Raw genomic sequence first — 22,916 nt, forward strand, 5'->3', positions numbered from 1 at the left:
CGCTCCCTCTTCTTCTTCCTTGAAGGCTTTTCAAAAGAAATCCTGTCTGTTTTGCCTTGCATGTTCCCTATCTCCCTTTGACACTGATGGATTCTAATATTTTCTGAAAACTCCTCCTGATAAATAACTCTTGAGCATTCTTGATTCTTTAAGATGTTTTCCCTGTGGTCTAATATAATTGCACTGTGTTCTGCAATTGTGTTCTCTGAATTTCGTAACCTGTCTCTGCTAAATACAGCACTCTCATTGACAATGCTATCAAGCTGACGTTGTTCTCACAGTTTTCTTTGATTTCTCTCTGTTGGTAAGAATTACATCCAACGAGGCTTCTTTTCTCATTGGACCTCCTATTTTCTACATCCTGCAGCTGTATATGATTTAGGATTATTTCAGTGATGCGTGTTTTGACGTCTTCATAACAGAACAAATAATGACTAAATGCATTCCCTAATGAACAGTATCAGAAAGTTCTGATTGTGCAAAAAACTTGGTATAACATCTTTTCCACCATCATATACTGTTTGTAGGCTGTAGAAAATAGGCTATTCTCTGTATGACAGCTGCATTCTGAATATGGATTTTTTAGAAGCTTTATCCATGCCGTTGGCCTGCTCTTTCTGTTCTGACTCTCTTTTTAAATGGTCTCTTCTCAATTGTTTGCAGTCCTTCTGAGTAGAGCATTAAAAACCCTAGCCAAGACTATGACCTTTGGGATGCTGCAGCTAATTGCAAAGAAGTAGCTTCCATCCCCTCTTACAAGCATTGCTGGAATGTTCAGTCTTGCCCGTTTTACCCCAGGTTCAGCATTTCTCTGAATTCAGCTATAAATTTTGCATTGCCTGTGTATGCTGGAAAACAGAGGGTCCATTTTCACATTAATAATAAATATATGAAGCTGTACCTATTCTCTAACTCCATCTTCATGAAAATAATAATTTATGTGTACATGCCATCTTTCATATAACTATCTCACAGGTTGTTTAAAAGCATGGGTAAGTATTATTGTCCTCATTTTCTAAATGGAGAGAATAGTATTGCAAGATAAAGCACAAAAAAGTTTCAGTAGGTGCTCAGGAAAGAGAATAAGAGAGTTTGCAAATAAGCTACCTGTCCTGACTCTTGTTTCTGGCCATTTTGTATTGACATGATCCGTAGGAGATCCCAGCTTTGATGATGCCTGGTTGTGCCAGATATCTCTCCTACACAGTCAGAAACAAATGTAGGGCTGCATAAATATTATACCTCCCACTATAATGGCCAAACTAAAGAATCAAGAAAAATATAGTTTTGGATTCACACAAAATAAATATGTTTTATTTTGAATACTGATATAAAATTTTGAAGGCAAATCTTTTAAAGAAAATGTTTTATGTCAAAAGAAAGCCTAGACCTGAAATGAAATTTCTATTTCATATTTGGGCGGCTTATGTAATGGTGAGAGAAGGACTTCTGCTCATCTCAAAGAAACTGGTGCAGCAGGGAACAGGACACGGTCCTAACCACCAAGGTGCAGTTTTTATGCACCAGCTGTGGGTGAGGAGCCTCAGGAATGAGGTTTCAGAGACAAGAACCCAACAGAAGCCTTTCAATTCATCCTTCAGCATTTCAGGAGCTAGATTCTACTTATGGTTTTCCCATATGAATTCATCAAATATGAGGGAAGGACGTACAAACCTTAAAATCCTGAGTGATTCAGTTGTTCCAAGCTTCCACCTACCACTAATATTCAGTGGCTGTTCCCTATGTTTCTTAGGTTGTTCCTTTTTATTTATTTATTTTTTTTAAAGATTTTTTTATTATTTTTTTGGTTGGTGGTGGGTCAACCATTAGTTCACCACGGCATAGGTAGAGCTGTCACTCGAGGAGTGGGCACCGTGTGAAGTGCATGGCAATCTTGCTGTCGTGTCTGCTTTGGCTGGGATATTGGTTAGTGGAATAAAAACTCAGCTACTTCCTTCGGGGCGATTGATCAATTTGTTTTCCTCATCTTTGCTCTTGTTGACAACAAGCTTGATGAAATCAGTCTTTCTGAAGGCAGCACAGTGGATTTGACAAATCCCGCAGAACTGCTGGAGCAGATCCCTGAGTTTGCTGAGGAGCTGATGGAGCCTGAAGATTGCTTCCCCGAAGGTAAGGGCCTGTATATTTCACTGCAATGCTGAGGAGAGAAACCTCCTGTCCTCTTATCAAACATGCCTCCGCATTCACACCAAGTTGCTCTGGCTGCTTGCAATAGTATTTCACTGGATGCACTTCATTTCTTAGATACAGTAATGCTCCAGAATCACTTGTTAACATTAGTCTCTGGATTTCCAAGGCAAGATAAGCCAGATGCATGCTCAAAATTCTTGTGTAGCTTCTAACATGATGGGTTTATTTTAACCACAATTTGTGCTATACAGTTATTTTAAAAAATAATAATAATAAGGTTGATATATCTGATTTGGCCAATGACGATTTTTGTCTTCCAAAATATATGCATAATCAGACTTGGTAGAGAACTAATGAGTTCAGGATGTTTCTATAGCTTAGGTGTATATAGGCAATTAATATAAACTGTCTGCAGTGCTCACAAGTCCCAGGGACTCTATTCCATTTATTTTAAAAGGCATGAAGATAAGCATGTCCAGTAACATTAATTTGACCCGAGATGTGCTATGCATGGGGCATTTTACTTAATTATTTCAGATAACAACTCATATTTAGATAACTATTTTAATAACCCAATAAGCCAGTTCTTTATTCAATTTTGACACCATGCTACCCCAAAATGGATTTGAAACCCAGCTGCACAAAAAGATCTATCTTAGCTATATTTGAAAGGAAAATAACATTCTAAGTTTTTTCTTCTGAGTGAGCTCTATTCAAAATATTATCTCAGTAAGATTCCTCATTTTCCTTTAAATCTGGGTTAGGAAAAATAGGGTTAGCTGAATGTTAGCATATTCCCTTGAAAATTCAAGGATTATTATAAATAAAAACAGAGCTGCTCAGATGGGATCAGACAGAAATGATTTACTGGGTATATGAATGCCCCTGAAGTCAGCAAAAATGTGCAGCTCTATATGTGTGAGAAAGATGATTGAATGAGGTAAGGGAGCCCTGCAGGGCTTACAAATGTCCCTAGGATCTAAACATTTTTTTGGCAGCTTTGCTTAAAAGCAGTAGCCAAAAATTAATGCAGTTGACTGAAGAAAGCATGGTACTGTACTGTAACTGTTCTGGCCGAGACAATAATATTTATAAATTAGATCTGGTGTTTTCATTCTTTCATAATATATTTCTTAATGAGACCAGTGAGGAGCAATCTATGTTGTGCACTGCAAAGTGAGAAATTATACTATATAATTGCACAAACAAGCCTGTATTATAAGACCAGTGCCAGTCAAATGCCAGACAGTTTACAAATGATGAAACCGTGGCTGGACAGGATCACCTTCCATTTTTTAAAACAAAAAAGGCTTGGATCATTCAGCCCATCACTTCATTCAGTATACAGCCCTGGGTCATTCCCAGCACAGCTGCATTCTGTAATTTTCTCTTTCTTCAAATGACCAGAACTGCCTGAATCCCCATCATGCAGACCCACACCAATACCCGGATGTTTTTTTGGAAGCCAATGTCAATGGGACATGGGGTAGCAGTGGCAAGAGGTGGATCATTGGAAGCATTAACCTAATTTTGAAGCCCACCTGTCATTCTGACCACAGATAAATGTAGAAATGGAGCCTTGGGATGAATCCCAGGCTTACCCTTGATCACATCCATCCTTCTGGCTCCTGATCCCTTCCCCATGAGCACAACGTCACTGCTGCTGCCTTTTATTCCTCTCCTCTTCTAATTCCTCACCAGCCCCTGCTGAAATCAGGGTGTCCTCCTCTTTTCCCAGGCTATGGCCAGCTGAGCCTTGAGCACTAAATGGGAATTGAAGCAGAAGCTGCTCCCAGCCCTTGATCCTGTGCATGGGGGCTGGGGGCAATGGGGAAGCTGTTGCAGGCAATGGCATCCCCAGTACATCTGCTCTGCTTTCCAGGCAAAACGCGTCCATGTGGATTTTTCAGAGGCTACTGTGTAGGCTAAATGGAATTGTATTGCTCATGGATTTGGCAAAAATGCATAAACTTGGCACGTAAGTGTTCCCTCATTGAACTTCAAGTCAGAGAGCCATAAACCGAAAGTCCAAATTACTTTTATTGCAATGACGTTAGAACTTGTTTGTATTTATGGAGAAAACCACAGTATTCTCCCATAATCTTTGTTTATTAAATGCCATCCAATATTTTATCTCAAAGTTAGCATTACAATTAAGCCTCTTGCAGCTATCACTTCAGTCTGGTTAAAAACAAAATGAAGCAAAGCAAAACAAAACCCATCTACTTAGCTAAGATATGACAAGGTTATAAAGTACTAAAATGGAATTATTGAAGGGCAAGCACTGGGCTATTTTATCTAGTGTTGCCTTTGTCATCTTTTAATAAAGAGATACAATGTTTGGAATATTTGGAAGAATGGCCAGCTAATATTTGTGAAAGAATATTAGGTGAGATGAAGAGAGGTGAGAGAGAGTGTTAAGTTCTTACCTCGTTAGCTCACCAGCTATCTAAATGCAAACTATGACATTTCTAAACACATTCAGCATAGGTTGTGTCCTGGACAAATATGTTCCAGATTCAGCCCCCTTTTTCAGATAACAAAGGCACAAAGATAATACATGTTCTGGAAATAGTTGCTGAAAGTTTGCTGAGGTCAGAGTTTTCCCGGAGCTGGGTGACCCAGATTAGCCATAGGTCGTTTTTCTTGGGGAGACTTGTTAATTTGTTATCATCTCAAAATAGCTTTGATTAGGCTGAACTGGGAATATTGTTGGGTCAGGAAATGTGGAGTCAAGGTAGGGTCACAGCTCAAGGTCGAGTATTGCTGGGAAAAAACTGATAGAAATGGAGATATCATTCTTGTTGCCAGTTGATGGGAAAGCAACATCTAGGCAATGCCAGCTATTTGGGTATTTTTCCCTCCAGATGCCTTGCAACACTCCAGTGCTGTTACCTCTATTGGTATGCATTCCGCACCAAAAATTGTTGTCTGTTTGGACATTATCTTCTGTGTTCCGCAGAAGGTCATCCAAAGAGAGCCCCTGGCCCCAGCATACTCCTCTTTCCCAGACCCTAATAGGAGAAAGTTTTCGCCAAGTCCTCAAGCGTAATTCCCCGGGCACAGCCCGCTGGCAAATGAATATGGTCAGATGGTTGCGCAAGAATGAGCTACCTTGATCAACACGCGGTTGATCGCAACTCGTGACGCCCAGGACACCCACAACCAGGTTTTCATGTGACCGTGTAGGAGCATTTATCGCAGCTGGAAAGCACTGAAGATATTCTCGTTAATGGTGGGGTCTGTGTCATGCCCTCCCCAGTGGCTCTTAGCGGCCGTACAGAAATGGAAAAGCCAAGAGGAGCTCCAACAGACCGCTAAAGTGAACACATCTAGACTGAGCTGTGGGCTCGGCAACCAGATGAGGTTTGAAGGCAGAGTAAAACCAAACAAAGCCCAGAAAAATGCTTTAAGTGTCATCCTAGAAATATATATATATATAAAATATATATATATGGAACAAAACTAAGTTTGAAAGTCTCTCTTCTCTAGCCATAATACCTGAGATACAGGGCTTTTTCAGTCAGGAAGAGCATGGTAGTATTTCGTTGTAAAGTGTTCTCAGGCTTCAGAAAACACTTACTGTCCCATCACTTGTGCAGAACCAGATTAAGTCAGGTCAGACAGGACCTCCATCTTTCAACTCATCCAACCTCCTGCTCAGAGCACGGCTCCCAGCACTGGTGGGCCAGGCTGCCCACTGCTTTTGCTTCAATGCATCACACTGTTAGTTGCAGTGACCTCCAAGAGGATATGTTTTGAGGAGAGTAGCAGTGAATAAACAAGAATTATATCCTTGTAAAGACTTTGGAAGAGTGAAAACACCTGGCAGACTGTGGCTTTGTCAGAAGCCATGTCTTTGCAGCTCCCAGTTGTAGTACACAAGGAAAAACTTAAATCTCTACATGTCGCAGGCACCCAAATGCTGGAGACAGTGAAAGCAAATATATTCTGTGTTAGCCCTAGAGCTGCACAGCATAAAACCCAGTCATGCATACCAGTGGATTAGTGGGGCCAGAGGATGAGAAAGGGGGCAGATAAGAGGGCCAGCAGAGATGTGTGCCCTCCAAGCCAGACTTACCTTCTTCCTTGAGCATGCACAACTAGCCAGGCTGGTCATTAGAAACCCAGTTTGACAGATATGTGTCTTAAAACTGAGTTATGAGTACCTGCCTGCTTGAATTTGTGCTAAGGAAGCTGTATTTTCTTTGTGTAAAACCAAGCAATATTATAACCAGCATTCAAAGCTAAGCAAAATATTGTTTTGTTCTAAAAATGAATGCCCCAGTAATTGGGATCTTCTTTGAAACAGTAGCTATAAAATTATTGTAGCACAAGGTAACAGACTTACTGCTCCACAGTATGCAAGAAATTAATTGGTCTTCCAGGTTTATTGAAGAGAATCAGCAGCCTAATCCAGCCAAAACATATCTAACAATTTTATGCAAATTTAAATGTATATATTGGCAGTGGATTTGTAAAGGCTTTGCTCATAAGCTTGAAATAAATAGTCTGGCTATTGTGCATGCAGGAGAAAGTTATTGCAGCATAGCTCCCACATTTACAGGGAGATTTTTCTCCTAATGCACCAAGGTAATGCAATCAGGTCTAACAGCTCCATGATTATAATGCAGCAGGCTAGAAAATGTGAGTGCAGAGCTAAACGAATATTTACACAGAATGCATCATAAATTAAATTCCTCTTTTTTGTTTTGTTTTGGTTTTAGTTTGTTATTGTTGTGGCAGATACTTAAGTAAGAGCTTTCTCTGTCACACCTGCAGTGGAAACTGCAGGATAGGCCCCATTTTAATCTTCAGTTTGTGGTTATGCCATAGGACACCCTACTCACGGAAGGGAACAGTTCCCTTGTTTTGAAAAGCAAACAAAAAATAAATAATATCATGGTAACCAATGCATTTAGAAAGGTTTCTTGGTAAATGGGTCTCTTTCATGAGAAATGGTACGTAATGTTGAAACAAGAATTGAAAACAACCATTGTTCTTGGGCAAGGTGACCACTAACGGAGCTCAGTACAGCTTCACTGATTTGCCAGCAAATAGCTTGACCTTTTGAGGGGGACTTTCTCTGCTGTTCTGTGTTTCTCTTGAGCAGACATATACTATGCAAAATACTGTAATGGAAATGAGTCATTTTGCTCTCCAGAAACATGTAGCCCACCATGAATTAGGGTGGCAAAACTAAGTCCTGACTAAATCACGAGGTATTCAGCTTCTTCTGCGCAACCCTATATAGTTCCCTAATAGCATTGATGTCAGGGGATAGCACAGATCTATTAGACTAAACAGCATAAGTAATGCTGTTATAAGAAATGCCAAAGGGTTTACTCATGTCTTGACACTTGCTGTGTTAAAAGGTGTTAATGAATAGTCTTCTTCGTATGGATCAAGTAAATAGCTTTCAAGACCTGGAGCTGGAATCTGTTGACCACCTGCCTTGTACAAGTCAGCTGGAGCTATGACCCTCACCAGATCATGCTTAGAACACACTGGAATGTTTCTAATATTTTGATTTCATAGAAATGGGAAAACAAACAAACAAACAAAAATCAACCACCAACAACTCTTTGAACATTGACTAAGGCCAAGTAAACTTTTTTGTCGTGCTATGTAAAGCTTCCAATTCATCATTTAAGCTTGGGTCAAGGTCACCGAACAGTAGGCTACCAGCATTACTAGAGAGTCCAGGAAAGCACAGGTATTAAAGAGCAGTCACTGAGGGCAATGAGAAAATTCAAAATGGAAATAGAACTTTGTTCATTAAAAACCTATTTATGGTCAGTTTTCTTTTTCTTTCAAATTTCTTTTCTTCTGTTTGATTTATGAGTAGTTAAAAATAGCATTTCATCTGAATTGCACCAGCATGATTATTCACGGAAGTGCTACTTGACATTAGTAATTGTATCAGAATCTGGTCTAAACATTTCTGAATTGGGCCCAATCAAAAGCATGGGATTTAATAGCGCTGTGATTTTGGGCTGACTCATCTGAGAGGCTATTTTGGATTTTTCAAGGTATTACTGTCAGTAACTAGGACCTTTTTTTTCTTTTTTTTTCAGAGCAGAATTGCATGAAATTGCCATCAAAGACCATTTAAAAAAAAAAAAAAAAAAAAAAAAAAGATTAGTGGTCCTAGCTGCCTTTCTGTCTTTAAATATACCTCTCTGTACCTGTAGATTATCAGATGGAAGCTGACTATATCAGCAATAGCTTGTTTTCACTGTTTTTAAACTCTTTTCCATCACAAATGAATAACTTAAGGTCTTATGCTGCCCTGCTCATTAGTATTTCATTTGAAGATGACTCCCTGATTTTAGCTATGCCTGGGTTCAGGTAATCATGTTAGCTCACTGTGTACTTGAAGAAAAGAAGCAGACTTCTCCCAGGAATGTTTTATCCAACTATCTTAAGGTGGGGAGAACCACTTGCTGGAACACATTAACCTATTCCAGTGCTGCTTATGGAGTCTATGACTAGCTGAGCGGAGGCCTTTACCTAAGTGTCTAAAACCCCAAGTATAAATCTAGGTATTAACTTAGGAGAAAATAGCGAAGAGTTTTTAGACAAAAGTCTTAAGTCATAAAAATTCAGATTTTTCAAAATATTTAATTTTTTTCAAAATATTCTAAAGTATGTATGAGAACAAGATAGTCTTGTGGAAAGTTTCTTCTGCTAGAAGCAGCAGTTACCTCTAATACAAAGGGGGATTTGTGCTTAACATGAGAAACCCACACCTAAGTTGTGAACACCCTGGTCGTTAGGCTGTTCCCTTGATAAATGAGGGATCTGAGCCCATGTCTCAGCTCTACCTGATGCCAAGTTGAGCTGAGTACGAGGTAAGCTGCATACCTGCATAACAGCGTGGAGTGTGGACCAGACATCTGCAAGCTGGCAGTGGGGTGAGAAATGGTGTAAGAAGTTTCTGGCAGCACTGCTAAGAGAAGCAACTGAGAGCCCCCAGTGTCCTGTCCTGCTGGTGGGAATATATTGCATGGGCATTTCCAAGCAGAGCTGCCAGGGGAGGATGTTGGGCTCAGGGATCTGATACCATAGATCTGGTACTCAAACTCTGTTCCATGGAGCTACTTCCTAAAAAATACCCAACTCACACACATTACTATCTCTGTGTTTGTTTTAGGAAAAAGTTCTGTCTAACATGATATCTTTTCATCCCTTGCCACAATTCTCTGTTGGTTTGGATTGAAGTGCTTAGAGTGATAAAACTTTCCTTTGCTGGAGTGGTACCTGACCCACAAAGGGGCAGAGAGACAGTCCTTACACTTGCATCTTCTTCTAGCACTATGCTATTCTCAAGCAATTTAATTATTTAATGTATTTCAACTCAGCCCAGAATTTCTCTGAATTCCAGAATACAGTGGGAATACAGGTCTGTGTGATGAAAGTATTCAGAGGATAGATAGTTACTTGCATCACTGTCACATTACATTTTCATTAAGGGTTTCCTATCCTGCTAGTCCCATGCCAAAACCTCATACAGCCAAGAACCTACAGCTTCCAAACATCTCAGAGATGGGGGAGAAAAAGCGGCTCTGGGAATGGTTCATGCATGAATGATGGCAGTGACACCCTACAGCTCTGCTGCTCCATAGCAGGGATGTGGGATAGTATAAACTTACAGAAAATGCCAGGAAGAGCACAGCAGACTTAGCAGCTTGCTCCCTCTTGGCAGAGCCAGCTGCCAGCACATCCCCACTTCCAGCTACATGGGAATCCCGGCATCCTGGGACTTGCACTTGATCTCCTTGCAAATCACATGTAGCTCAAGAGCCTCAGTTATGCCACCTTGAATTAACAGCATCTGCTGTCTGCGTAACCTTGGCACTCACCCTCTTTCCTTCCCCACATTCCTTGCCTAAATATTATTTCTACATGCAATAGCGTTGCATTACATCACCAGAGTGAGATCTCCTCCCTTGTCACTTCTGAGCAGTTGTTGTGTGCTTCGAGATGTGTCCGTGACCTCAGCCACCTTTCAGCTAGGGAAGCAGCTGGCCTGTGATTTATCATCTTATGATGGGACTATAAAACTCCACAGCAATGTCTATTTCTATGCAACACATGGATTAAATGCAGGGTAAAAAGCTTGTGTTTTGGAAATAAAGTAGTTTCTAAGGGTTATTCTCATCAGCAAATGTTGTGACACTTGATTTGAATTATCTGACGTAAGTCTCAATGGCCAGCCTGGGAAAGGACAAATTCTGGCTACCAGGCTGTCCTCTCATCACAGTTTTAAGTTCCTACTCAACACAAGATAATGGAAGTGGTGCTTTTTAGATGGGAAAGACCAATCTATCTGTTACTAACAACAATACTCTTTCACTATAGCAGTTTAATGTTGCTAAGAAGACTAAAAACATGGCCAAGGTTTTGCCAGCAGAGATCCTTCTGTGGTCCACATTGCCACCATGGCATTTAGCTATTGTATTTGTCATTGCAACACCTCGCTAAGGTCTGAAAGTGCTCTAAGTGCCAGTAGGGTACTTGCTGTGGACAGAGGCTGGATATCTAAATTTCTGCTGAAGTCAGAGAGGATTTAGCCACCTAAGTACCCTTTCAAAGTTGACCCGATGCCTTGTTTAAGCTCATGAGAGACCAAGAGATCAAAATCTGCTTTTCCTGTCTGAGTCTCTTCAGCACATTGGTCCCATCTGCATTGCTGCACCACCTCCCTTCATCTTCCTTTCCTCAGGTTGCCACTTTTAATCAGTAATTCTAACGGTACAGTAATACCAAGAAAATATCCTTCATACATTCAGAAGGACGTGGAAACTATTGGTAATACCCTGCTGGAGTCAGTAGACCAGATCAGCAGGGCTGCCTGAGCTTAGTTCATACAATGTGATCAACCTGGGGCACGGGTGACTCATGACCAAAATATTCTGTAACCACAAAAATCACTGGGAGAGACCACTAGGGCAGGTTTAAAGTGATTTTGAGTATTTTTGAATAGGGGAGTGAGAAGGGGAAATAGAAGGCAAAGCAGAAGAGTATGATGAGAAGTTTCTAAGGGTCGTTAGAGGGAGGAAAGGTAGGAAATACTCCATGTAGTAGTTTATTGCTGGAATCTTGTAGTTTATTGCTGGAATCTTGTTTAGCAGGCACTTTTTGCAGATTTAAGAAATAATCAGGCCTTGTTTTTTTAACGGTTGTTTGGTTTTTGTTTTGCTCCTTTTCAGTTTGCGTGCGATTCTTCCCATGCTGTTCAGTGGACATCTCAAAATTTCCAGGCAAAATTTGGTGGAGGCTCCGGAAAACATGCTACAGAATTGTTGAACACAACTGGTTTGAAACTTTCATCATATTCATGATCCTGCTCAGCAGTGGAGCCCTGGTAAGTGTATCAAGGTTTCTTCATTGATTGAAAGTAGACATGGATCTAAGAGAAGGTGGCCTCAGGTTAGGTGCATCCAAGATCTTATGAAACCTCATTGCTCATTTCTCAAAGCAAAGCACAGCAACCAGTGAATCAAAGAGCTACCAGTGGAGCTGGTGGATGTGTACCATGTTCTGGATGCACTTTAGCTTAACCCAACATACCTTTCTGTGCTCAGATACCTCCTGCTTGGAGCCGAGTGAATGCACGCACAAGAAAACCAGTTGGTCATTGCCCATGACTCTGATAAGGGATATTCTCCTCCTGAGAGGAGGTGTGCTGGGATTATCCACTCTGTACTATCAGCCCTGGGCTCTTTGTGGCAGTGGCAACCAGCATGCAGTTTCTAGGAGTTTGGTAGACAATCTGGCTTGTTCTCTCCACTCTGAATCCAGCCTGCTTTTAGCAAAGATTGCTGCTCTAGCTGTTCAATCTTGCCTTTTCCATCCCTCCTCCTGTCCCCTCCAGGGTCACTTAGATAGAAAAATTAGCACCTCTGCTTAAGGCTGTTGCTTGAAGCTCCCACCTATATTTGCATGGGTCATTTACATGGTTAAGAATGTCCCTGAAATTGATGCTGATTTCTCTCAGGGTTTTAGTTTGTTATAGAGCAAAGGGATATATAGGAAGTTTTCTGGACTTTGGTCTGGTGGTCACTGATTTTCTCCTCAGTGATGGACTTAAGAAACATACCTACTAAATTCACAGGCAGTATCATCTTTGGACAGGTTACCAGTGTTTTTCTGAAGTTCAGGATTAACTTTGCCTAGCGGATGAATCTGCCTTCAGTATTTAAATGAAAGTCACCTTAGAAAGGTTCCTGCTTCACTTCACCAGGGATAATCAAGGGCAGAAAGACAAAATGCAGGCTGACTGGTGAGGTAGCAGATTTACTAAAGAGAGCTGGAGAGAGAACAGGCAGCAAACAGAATAGAATAAACTACATCACAGCACTGTAGAAAAGCCGAACACCCCACTAGGCTGTATAAATAAGCATGTTCTTCCACTCCAGTTGGCATCAAGGAGGCCTCAGCTGGAGCACAAGGCTTCAGCTCTGGGCACTGCACTTTGGGAAGGACGTGGGCTAATTGAAGAAACTCCAGAAGAGGGCAACGCAAATTGTCAGTGGCCTAAAAAATAAGAGGCAAACACAGAAGTACTAGGCTTGTGCAGTTTAAAGAAAGTCTCTGCAGGAAGGCAAGAAGATGGAAGTACATAAATGTTGTTACAAAATGAACAGAATGGACAATTCTCCAGGTCCACTAGGGATGGACTGGAATTTTGCCCAGGGGATTTTCTTTTATTATGAGAAGAAAAAGGCTGAAAAACTTGTACAGATAGCAGGCTGCTGAAAATTGTCATAGCTTTGCTGAAATCAATGGATTCTGACAGTTTTTGCACCAGCTTGGGGATCAGCATGTTAATTTTTTAACACATTTTAAAGGGGGCATGTCATTTGCTATAATACACTTCAGACAAATGCAGTTCTTTACATGTGTAATTAAAAGTGCCTTAGATACTGAAGACTGTGATATAAATCTCATTTAATTTTCATTGAAAATGTTCATTTGCCTTTTAAAAAATTTTCAGTTTACTCGGTACAGTTCTGTATAAGGGCAAATTTCGCTGCACTTTCTCACATACCTGCACTGTGCTTCAGCATATCAGCTCTGCTCTCCAGGATTGGGATTGAACATGTGGGAGGGTACACAGACATTTTATTTTTTCCTTTGTTATTCTGGCTCACGGTCTGCTCTTGGTAGAGCAAACACAATGTGCTTTCTGACAAGTTAGTAGCAAACAAGGGGAGCAGAGGCAGGAGGGAGAGGAGGAAACCACTTTAAATAGTTTGCTGTTATTTTTGCAGTAATTGCAAAGTACAGCAAGTCATCTGACAAAGTGAGCGAGCCCCTACCAGAAGCGATAAACTCCAGTCTGTCTGTGTATTGTTTTCTGTGGCTTTCTCCAACAGCTCTTTCACACCCTTGAAATATCATTTTTGAAGGCAAGATAGGAGACTGGGTCGCAGCGAAAACGTCACCCCGAAGTGTGGGGACAAATGGACAAGCTTTGGCTTGGGCTGCCAGAGCTGTCTTGTCAGTTTAATTACTGTTTCCTGGCAGACAAAAGACCAGTGTGACTGCCTGAGTGACAGGCAGCACGCTTCTGGTATCTACAGGCACTGGGTGCTCGCTAACTTTTGCAAGTTCCTCAGAAAGTAGCGAGAGATCTCGAAATATGTAAATGTAGATAATGAAGACGATTAGCACAGACCCTCTTGAATAATGTCGTGCTTTCTTGCTGCTGAGTGTCACACACTGGGACAAGAGGAATATATCAAAGCCTGGGTCCTCCAAGTGAGAGGGACACAGAGGGAGGCAGTCTGGATAATGATCAGCTGGGAAGCAGGCTAAAGCCACTGCTCAACTTAGCAGCTCCCAGCCGAGCCATGTATCTGCTGCCCTGACACCGGGATCCTGCATTTTTATTTGACATGCATTATAAAGTGAAAGCTAAATTATGGGACAACTTTACTTGTTTTATTTTAGTAGGCACATTGTTTTATATCGTAAATATTTTAAAAGGGTTATTAAGTTGCTTGTACTTGATGCAGATGCTGAATGTCTTTTGATGGTGCCCTGCACAAGCTTAGTTAGGGAGACAGATGAGATGGGTAGATAGATACCTTGACCTTTAAAACATAATTGCTCTGTTAAGTGAATAATAATGAGCATTTCTTGAGGCAGATAGTTGTAGCTACCTGAAATGTGATGGCTGAACAGAAGCCAGGGAACTCTGTGCTCTGTAACACGGGCGTAAGCATGTTAATAACCCAATTTGTCATCATTAGCAGTAAGACGTGTCTGACTAAATGTAAGGGTCGGATTCTGTCTATTAGGTTAGGATCAGTACTAGCTATGACTGTGCACTCGTTCTGATGGTAACATTAAAATATACCAGAAATCACTGCCAGTACATGAAGTCCCATCAAATGAGACTATGTGCAGCACTGATGCTTTCCAACATCGCTCAGCAGAAGCTCTTAATCAATATTTTGCACTTCCAGGCTTTTGAAGATATTTATCTCGAAGATCGAAAAAACATAAAAACCATGCTGGAATACGCTGACAAAATATTCACTTACATCTTTGTCTTGGAAATGCTTTTGAAATGGGTGGCTTATGGCTTCAAGAAGTATTTCACCAACGCCTGGTGCTGGCTTGACTTCCTCATTGTAGATGTAAGTACCGTTTGGGAGCTACGATGCTGCTCATGTTGTGATTTTATGGTGTGCATAAGGAATAGAGGCTGTTAAGTCTGGCAGCTTTGCGTCTGCAAAATGACAGCTGTCGCTCTGACTCCGAGTAACAACCTTTGGTGAACCTCGAAGGAGGTCGCCAGACGCCGTTTTGTGACTGTGCATCCCCAGCACACAGCGTGCCAGGGTGGAGAAAACGGCTCCATGTGTCTGTGCAGAGGTGTTACCCTGCTAATGTGAGTCACGTTCCCCTCTAGTCCCCAGGAGCTCACTCTTTCTCTTAGCATTTAATGTCTCGTCCCACACTCCCGCCTAGCACAAGGTCCGGTTACCTCCGAGTGCTCCGCACATGACCTCGACACACAAGTCTCAGCAGATTAGAGGAGCTGTCCTTGGCAGAGCTTCCCTGTGAGGCTGCCAGCAGCACCTCGCAGGATGCTCAATCTCCCAAGCATTCACAAGTGGAGGAGTCCAGAAGAAGGTGTGAATAGCCCTACCTAAAGTGATTTCACTACTACAAAACCATACAAAATACTCTAAATCCATGAAATGTCTCTGCGCATGGCTCTCCTGAGAGAATAATCTTTAAAACCAAGAAATAGTTGAATAAAAGGGAATTAATCCCCTAAGAGTGTTGCTAGAACCAAGCCATGCCCTCTCCAAAGTTGTGCCTGGACCCCCATGCAGAAGGTCAGCAGGTATTAGCACATAAAACCTGAAGTTTAACAATGGCTGAGTGTGGGATCTGATGAATTCCAGAAAGGCCAGAAATGCTGCATCCTCCAGATGAGGTTTAACATTTCATCACAGCATATCAATAAGGAGGCAATTATCTCCCCAAGGCCATTTCTTATTAGCTCGGGGTATTAACGTGGCAGGCTAGCAAAGCTTTGCCATGACTGTAACTTATTAAACTTCTGATGAATTATTTTTTTCCCCCATTTTACGTCTGAACCTTGACTCGGGGGAGAGCTGTACTTTCTTTGGCCCCAGCCCAGAAAAGCACTTCAATGGGGCGATTTACTTGTTTGAAGTTATGGACATATCTAAGTGCCCTGCTGGATCAGAGCCTTTGGAAGCTTCTCCAGAGCTTTAATAAATTGATTTATGAAAAGGAAGTTCTTTACATAAATTGTAGGTCATAAATTCCTCTTCACATACATGCTTGGAAACCTCTTAAAGGGAAGGCACTTATTTTTCACAGATTAGTTTCAATAGAAAAGGAAGGCCTGGTTTAATTATCTAACCACAAAATTGGAAACCACCAGCTCCTAAGTTACAGCCCAAACCCGAAAAATGTGCTTACTGTGGTTTAGGTCAAGTGGCATACCTTCTCTTCCTTTGTTCCTCCATCTGTAAAATGGGACTAGTAGGATTCATATAAAGTGTTGTATGGGTTTCCAGGAATTTGTTGTTGGAGCTAATGTTCATAATGACCTTCTGGAGACTAGAAGAGCTAGATGAGAGCTGAATATTGTCACTACTATAAGTAGGGGTCTTCCTGATGGGGATGAGAGTTTGTATGGTGAATTCACCGAGGCAGTTTGGTGCTCTGCTGTATTACCAATAGTCTGCAATGAGTTCCTTCCTTAATAGAAGTACACATAGAGCATGGCATTTAATTAATGCCAAAGAGAGTAAACCAGAAAAGCAATGAAATTCTGTCCTCCATGCAAAAAGCTCACTTGAAATAAGAGCTGTGCAAGAATGCAAAGTCAGTACGTAGCCCAAAAATTTAAGGTTAATGTTTGCCTTTTCATGATGAGATTTGTGAATGTAATGTCAGATTGCAGAGAAAGCCATGGGTGGGTTGGGGAAAGAGGCTGCACATCCTTGCCACTTCCAGAGCAGTCAGGTCATTAACCAGTGCTATGGGGGCAGGCAGACCACAGCACCCCTGGACTGCCCTGTCCCCAGCAAAGCCACTGGCCTAGTCTTCTTTATTTTCTGAACCCACGTGAAAAGGTTGTTTTTGCAGGATCCCCAGGCTAGCCAAAAAGATGTCCCGCCCTTGAGTTGTTTTGGTTACTTAATTGACTCTAGGAAGTTTGTCCTTTTGCATTCTCAATTAATAAAGCTTTTCCCCATGCCCCATTATTTTCTTCGGTCATTTGCCAACATGGATTATGAGAACCGGTACTATATTTTTAGCAGGTTTAACAGATGCTCTTCTCCTAGCCTATTGCTCGCACACCCTGCCACTCTGAATTGGCAGAGTAACATGCTGTCGTTTTTCCAGCACACTTTTTACTTCAATTTACATTTTCTTTTGGTCCTTTGAGAACCAAATCACTGCAACTGAGCTGCAGAAGGGAGTGAATGAGTGAATTAGCTGCTCGAAAAGAAGCAGATGAACCACTTGTCTGATTTTCTCAAATTTATTTGTTTAAAATTATTCACTTAAAAATTCCTGATCTGCAAATTATTCATTAGCAATTTGGTATTGGTATTCAAAATTCAAGCTGCGATGGTTGATTTTTCATTGGACATGGGAAACTATCTATCATCTGTGTTTTCTCATTGTACAAATGCAACTCAGAACTCTTTCTCTGCTGTGAATTATTCATAAAACCATCTTAAAATTTGCAAGTATTCACTGTTTCTAAATGGGAAGTGAACCCAGAGGGGTTATAAGCACATTGCTGAAGAATTATTATTTTTCCCCATACTTACTCTGCTCAGTGAAAGACCTTTGACACTGATTTGGGCCTGTGGAGCAGCAAAGGCTCTGTCTCGTGATTGTGGATTACTAACAAAAATTCTGTCTTGCACAGCCTGAACATCAAAACACAGTAATCCACAAACTGAGGGCTATTTTTGCTGGATGTAGAATCCCTAAAGGATGATCTCTGATAATGGGCCTCCACATCTCTAAGAAGCGTGCAAGTGTAGCAAAACAAAAAGAGAGTGCTTTTAAATACATTGCAATACAGTAAAGTTTTGCAACAGATTTCTTTGGGAGGAAGAGAGAAAGGAGTAATCAAACCACAAAACAGAGACTCATTTCAACTTAGAGCACTTGGGAGAGATGCCTTAAATTTCTGCAGTAGTTTTGGATATACTGAACAAAAAGCATTAATGCATTAATCTATAGATTACCTCCCTGCAAATAACATGTATATTCTTAAAATTAACCCACTTCTACACTGTAAATGTAGTTTTGCTGTGCACACAAACTGTGTGATGGGGACTGCAAGTCACAGCTCATTTCCAAATGAGAAAAAAGCAGAGTCTGTAGCATAACCAGAGTGTAGACAGACATCAGCATCACCGTCACCATCAGGAATGGTGTTTATGCAGAAGCCTCTTTGCTAGGCTGCATAGGCAAATATTTTCACAAAGAATTGATATTTCCCAAGCATTCGTGCAATCAAAACCTGTTTGTACTCAGCAGATTAAACAAGAAGTACAAACTTGGCCAGAGACGAAGGCGCATGGCATTCAGAACAAATGTTTATGAAAACTGTTCTCAACCAGGCGCGTCCCGCGACAGGCAGAGACAGTTGGGTTTTAAAACAGGGAGCAGATAAACTCCTCCGGTCGTGCCTGCTGGTATCACGTTTGATGTTGCTTTCAATTGTTTCCTCTGACCTATAAATATTATCTCGAGCTTATCTAGTTTGAGCTTCAGCCAATTAATTCTGAGCAATGCCCCGGCCTCTGCCGACAGCAAGCGGATTATTCCTTTGCAGTGGTCAGTTCAGGGGAGGCACTGGTCTGGAGCTCAGCATCATTCAAAGGGTGGAGGTGTTGCAGTCAGCAGCTTCTTTGCTTGCTGATCATGCGCTGGAGGTGAAGGGGAGAGACCACTACCCTGCAGCAGTCATGGGAAAGCTCTCGGGAAGGGGATGTAACAGCCCTAACTCATTAGTAACACTGCTTGAAAAAAACTCAAAGGCAGGTTTCATGGCCTGTAGCATACACAGAAAAATCCTCTTAAGCGGGCACCAATGTCATTTCTCTACAAAAGTCCATTATCGCAAATCCATTGTCTCCATTGCAGCTTTTGCGTTCCATTTAATTGACCAAAAGTTAGTTCCAATCGAGGCTTAAAATAAATAAATAAATAAAAAACCCACGATTGTTCTTTACTGGTTTCAGAGATGAGGGGAGGTGAGAGTTTCTCCACAAGTTCTTTCTAAGATGATAACACCTTGCAAGATTTGAAATAGGGAAAGGTTATTTCCTAGTGATTTTTAAAGCCTCCTTCCCTTTCAGTCCTCTTCAGCGATGGTCCCTAAAGCTCCTTCCTGTAGTAGGGAGGGGAAGATGCTCTCTAGGTCCCAATCTCTGTCCTGATGCCCCACCAAGTTCTTTCTCCAGCTGAGCCACCACGGAGAGAGATTGCTCCTTTCAGCCCTTTTCCCCAAGGAACTGCTCCACTGCCTTGGAGGCTGGGGCTCACAGCAGCTGTAAGCAGCATTTCTGTCTGCAAAATAGTTCAAGAAAGGCTCAACAGTATCTTTTGAGGCCAAGCATCTCAAGTGAGTTATACAGCAAACCCAGGAGGAAAGAATTTGTCGACACTTTTATGATAGTAAAATAAGATGTAGGGGTTTGTTGCCCCTTTTGGTGAATGGTTATAACAGAACAGGTTTCTGGTCTTTGCCTGTGCACTGCTGAGTTTGTACTTAGAGAGCTGTGTTCCCCATTGAGCCCCTTTCCAAATTTCCCATTTGCTGTCAAATTTCCTGTCTGTGTGCTTGAGAACTGCTCATGGATGTTCAGTCATTAAACACATCATCATTTTCAGTGAATGGTTAAAAAATACAGACATTATGTTTTCCAAGATAGTTTCCTGGAAAGCACTTGCTCTAAGATTTCTACTTAGAATACTTCACTGCCAGACGAGTTAAAAAACAGCTAATAATCTTTGGGTTTGAGACGAACAATTTTAGCAGTCTTTCTATCCCTAGCTGAAAATTGAATTGAATTAAATTATGCCCTTGTGTTGGATTGTCTTTAAGTGACAATTAAAAACTTGCTGTGTGAAGTAAATATTGATGGCTTATGATTACTTTAATTGTTTTTTCCATCTGTATTCCCTGTTGATTAGCAAGGTGATTTCTGTTTGCCTTACCAGTAATTACACAATCTGCTGTAATGAATTGCTCCCAAACAGCACTGAAATCCAATTTGTATTCTTTGGAAAGTATCTTAAAAGCATGTGGATTTCATCTAGTTTCTGTTTGGAAAAGCACACGGGAACAGAATGACAAAAATACAGCCAAGGTAGAGTAAAAATAATATAGCCTGTCACTTGGAGAAGCAGTTTATGAGTGAATTTATTAGTGCTCTCTATGAGCTATTGAAAATCCACGGGTTACAGCAGATCATTATTACCTCAGAGCAGGTTTTTGACTGGTTTCCTTCTAGTTCTTCAAAGCAAATGCTCTTGTGGGATTTTTGAAGATGTCTCAGTGTGCATTCTTCTGGGCTTCTGCCAAAGACATAAACCTCCCAGCTAACTAAAGAGAAAAGAGAATCCCTTTACAGAAGCCAGGGAGCCTTGTTTCAAAGGGGGGAAAGAAAATGCTGTTTTACTACATGTTGCCTAATTCAGGGTAAGTGAAAAAAAAAAAAATTCCACATGAAGATGAGATAAACGGTTTTAATGTGTGTTAGCAGGTCAGCGGACACTGTAAATCTCCTTTCTGCCTCCCCACACTTTATCTCAACATAACACATGTGAAAACATCCAAATGTCTTGTCTTATCTTGGTTTGCACCTCATGTTAGTTACCACATAGATGCTAAAAGGAGAGTGGCCCGGCTTTGCCAAGTGGAAGTGCAAGCTGGATTTCAGGCAAAGAATGCTTCCGACAAAGGAAAAGGGATGGTCAATGAGGGTGAGGAGAAAAGTCCATCAGCAAACCTAGCTTACTGCCTGCCTAAATGCTGCATAATGGTTAAAATACGAAAAATTTGTTATTAAGGGATAATTTCAGCTTTTGAAAGAGGTGTAAAAAGCCAAGCTCAGCTCAGATTGTGCTGAACTAGATTTACCAACTGTTTTTACTTCTTGAAGTTATTTAAAGATGGAGCACGTTTCAGTGGCCCTTTTTAGAAGAACATCCTTAAAAATAAAATAAGGGATATTTGAGCCTTCAGCCCTTGCATGCAGCCTGCCCAGCCCTTTCCATGGCTGTGAACACAGCAGCCAAATTCCTCACAAAGTGATGTTCTCCCTTGGGTGGAGGATCAGTGCTGGGAGGGAAACATGGACCTTATGTCATCAGATATAAGAGGAGCTCTGTCCTATGGTTCTCCTCCCTGGTGCCCAGCACCTTTACAACCTCAACAGCTGTTGACCTTCACCACCATTGAGGCTTCACCCAAGCTAGAGATGAAAAGGCTGCTTAAGAGATTCGTGGCAGTCAAAGGAGGATCAAAGGAATTTGGAGGAAACTTAGAAGTTGCACACCAGTGGTATAGAGATTTTGGGTTGGCCTCCTAACCTGGCATGGCTGTGAAACTGGCTTTGGGATGCTTTGTGCTGAGGAAAATGAAGATGATGATTCTGACACATGCCATGGCACCATTGTAATATATCCTTATTCACAGAAATTGGAGGTCCTGTAATTTGTCAGGGTCACTCTCCATCCTAACCTATTCAATACAAAATCAGGACCAAGTCAGGTTCAAGAATTCAACTATGCAGGGATGTTTTTCAAGTCATATTTGCCACATCGATTTTGGTATTTTTCCTATTGATTTGGACCATCTGATTAAATAAATGCTTTAGGGAAACAAGGAAATCCAGAATTGCACCTTGTGAAAACAACCCACGCAAATTTTTCTATTTTCCTTTTGCATTGTGACATATTTGAGTAAAGTTGAGCCTAATCCTGCCCAGAAATAAGCATCCCTTCGGCTCAGCACCTCAGCTCCCACCGGCAGAGATGGCAGTGGAGCACATCCGATGGGGCTGAACCCCAGGGAAATGTTCTCTCAGCAATCACCATGCACACCCCCGGCATTACAATGCTGTCTTCAAATAACAAACAATAATCAAGCGCATCCCCATCCACAACCTGACAACAGCAGTCAGCATCAAGAGGGTACCCTGGGATGCATCGGGAGGTGTTTTCACAGATCTTTTGAAGGGGAGAATATCATTCCTGCTCAGCTGCCCTAAATCAAGGCTGTCTCTGCATGGCGCCTGGATGAGAAGCAGAACGGAGTTGACAATGAAGAAATTCTTTTGTTGCAAACCCCAGTAGAAATGCCAGCCTTTCCAAAGCAGCTGCACCCAGGCAGCCACCACTGCAGTAAAAAGGAGGAAAGCTTCAGTTCTAGGACAAGGTCTGGCTGATCGAAGGGCATCCTATGGTCCCCAAAAGTCACAGGAATTCTTCTGTCATCCCTACCCGTGCTGGTAAACATGACCCAGGGATCTGGCAAAGGTGCAATGTAAAGGTGGACTGTGAAAGCCCGAAACCCCATTCCAAGTGGTTGGGGTGGGAAAACATCGAATCCCAAAGGGCAGCCAAGCAGCCAAGCCCTTTGCTATCTCGCTGGATGCAAGAACACAGCAGCAGGTTGTTTGGCTCACCCTTGGAAATTAGCTGAGGTTTAATTCTTGATTCGCAGCCATCTGCCTTGGGAATTCACGGGAGCTGTTAGAAAAGCCTGAGCAGGTGTAAAGGAGGTGACAGATTAAGAGAACAGCGAGACGTAAAGAGGTTCTTCTGGAAACCACCAGGAAGCAATTAGGATGCAGGAATGATTTATTTAAAAGCATTTATGCCAACAGGAGTGCAACAGGAGTGGCACATGCTGTTTGCAACGAGGCTGCCCTCTGCAACGGAAACATTGCCTCAAAAAGCGTGGACACAAGCAGTAGGAAACAAGCTGAGAAGATGGAATATTAATAGACTTTCACAGCCTTAGTTTGAGCATTAGATGGAGAATTATTATTTTTTTTTTAAAGAGGAAATGTCTTGCAAAAAAAAAAAAAAAAAAGGCTGAGTAGATGATGTGAAAACCTCTTTTAACCTGAGTTACACGAAGTGGTGTCTGGCTTTCCAGGAGATAATTTTTTGTTTATAATTAACCTAAGCACTCATGTATCCCATCATATTACAGTACGTGA

At 41.6% G+C, this 22,916-nt stretch overlaps 1 protein-coding gene across 2 annotated transcripts in view; it reads left to right on the plus strand.

Moving 5' to 3' along the window:
• The window catches only part of LOC311206666 (sodium channel protein type 5 subunit alpha-like), a 206,850-nt gene that overhangs the window by 154,666 nt on the left and 29,268 nt on the right, over window positions 1-22,916 (plus strand). For both annotated transcript variants that reach the window (XM_084282198.1, XM_084282199.1), the window contains 3 exons: window positions 2,010-2,130; window positions 11,367-11,521; window positions 14,631-14,804. In XM_084282198.1, the coding sequence (XP_084138324.1) occupies window positions 2,010-2,130; window positions 11,367-11,521; window positions 14,631-14,804 (450 nt within the window). The remainder of the gene's footprint in view (window positions 1-2,009; window positions 2,131-11,366; window positions 11,522-14,630; window positions 14,805-22,916) is intronic.

Source organism: Netta rufina (assembly GCF_964035555.1).
Source record: "Netta rufina genome assembly, chromosome: 2".
NCBI lineage: Eukaryota > Metazoa > Chordata > Aves > Anseriformes > Anatidae > Netta > Netta rufina.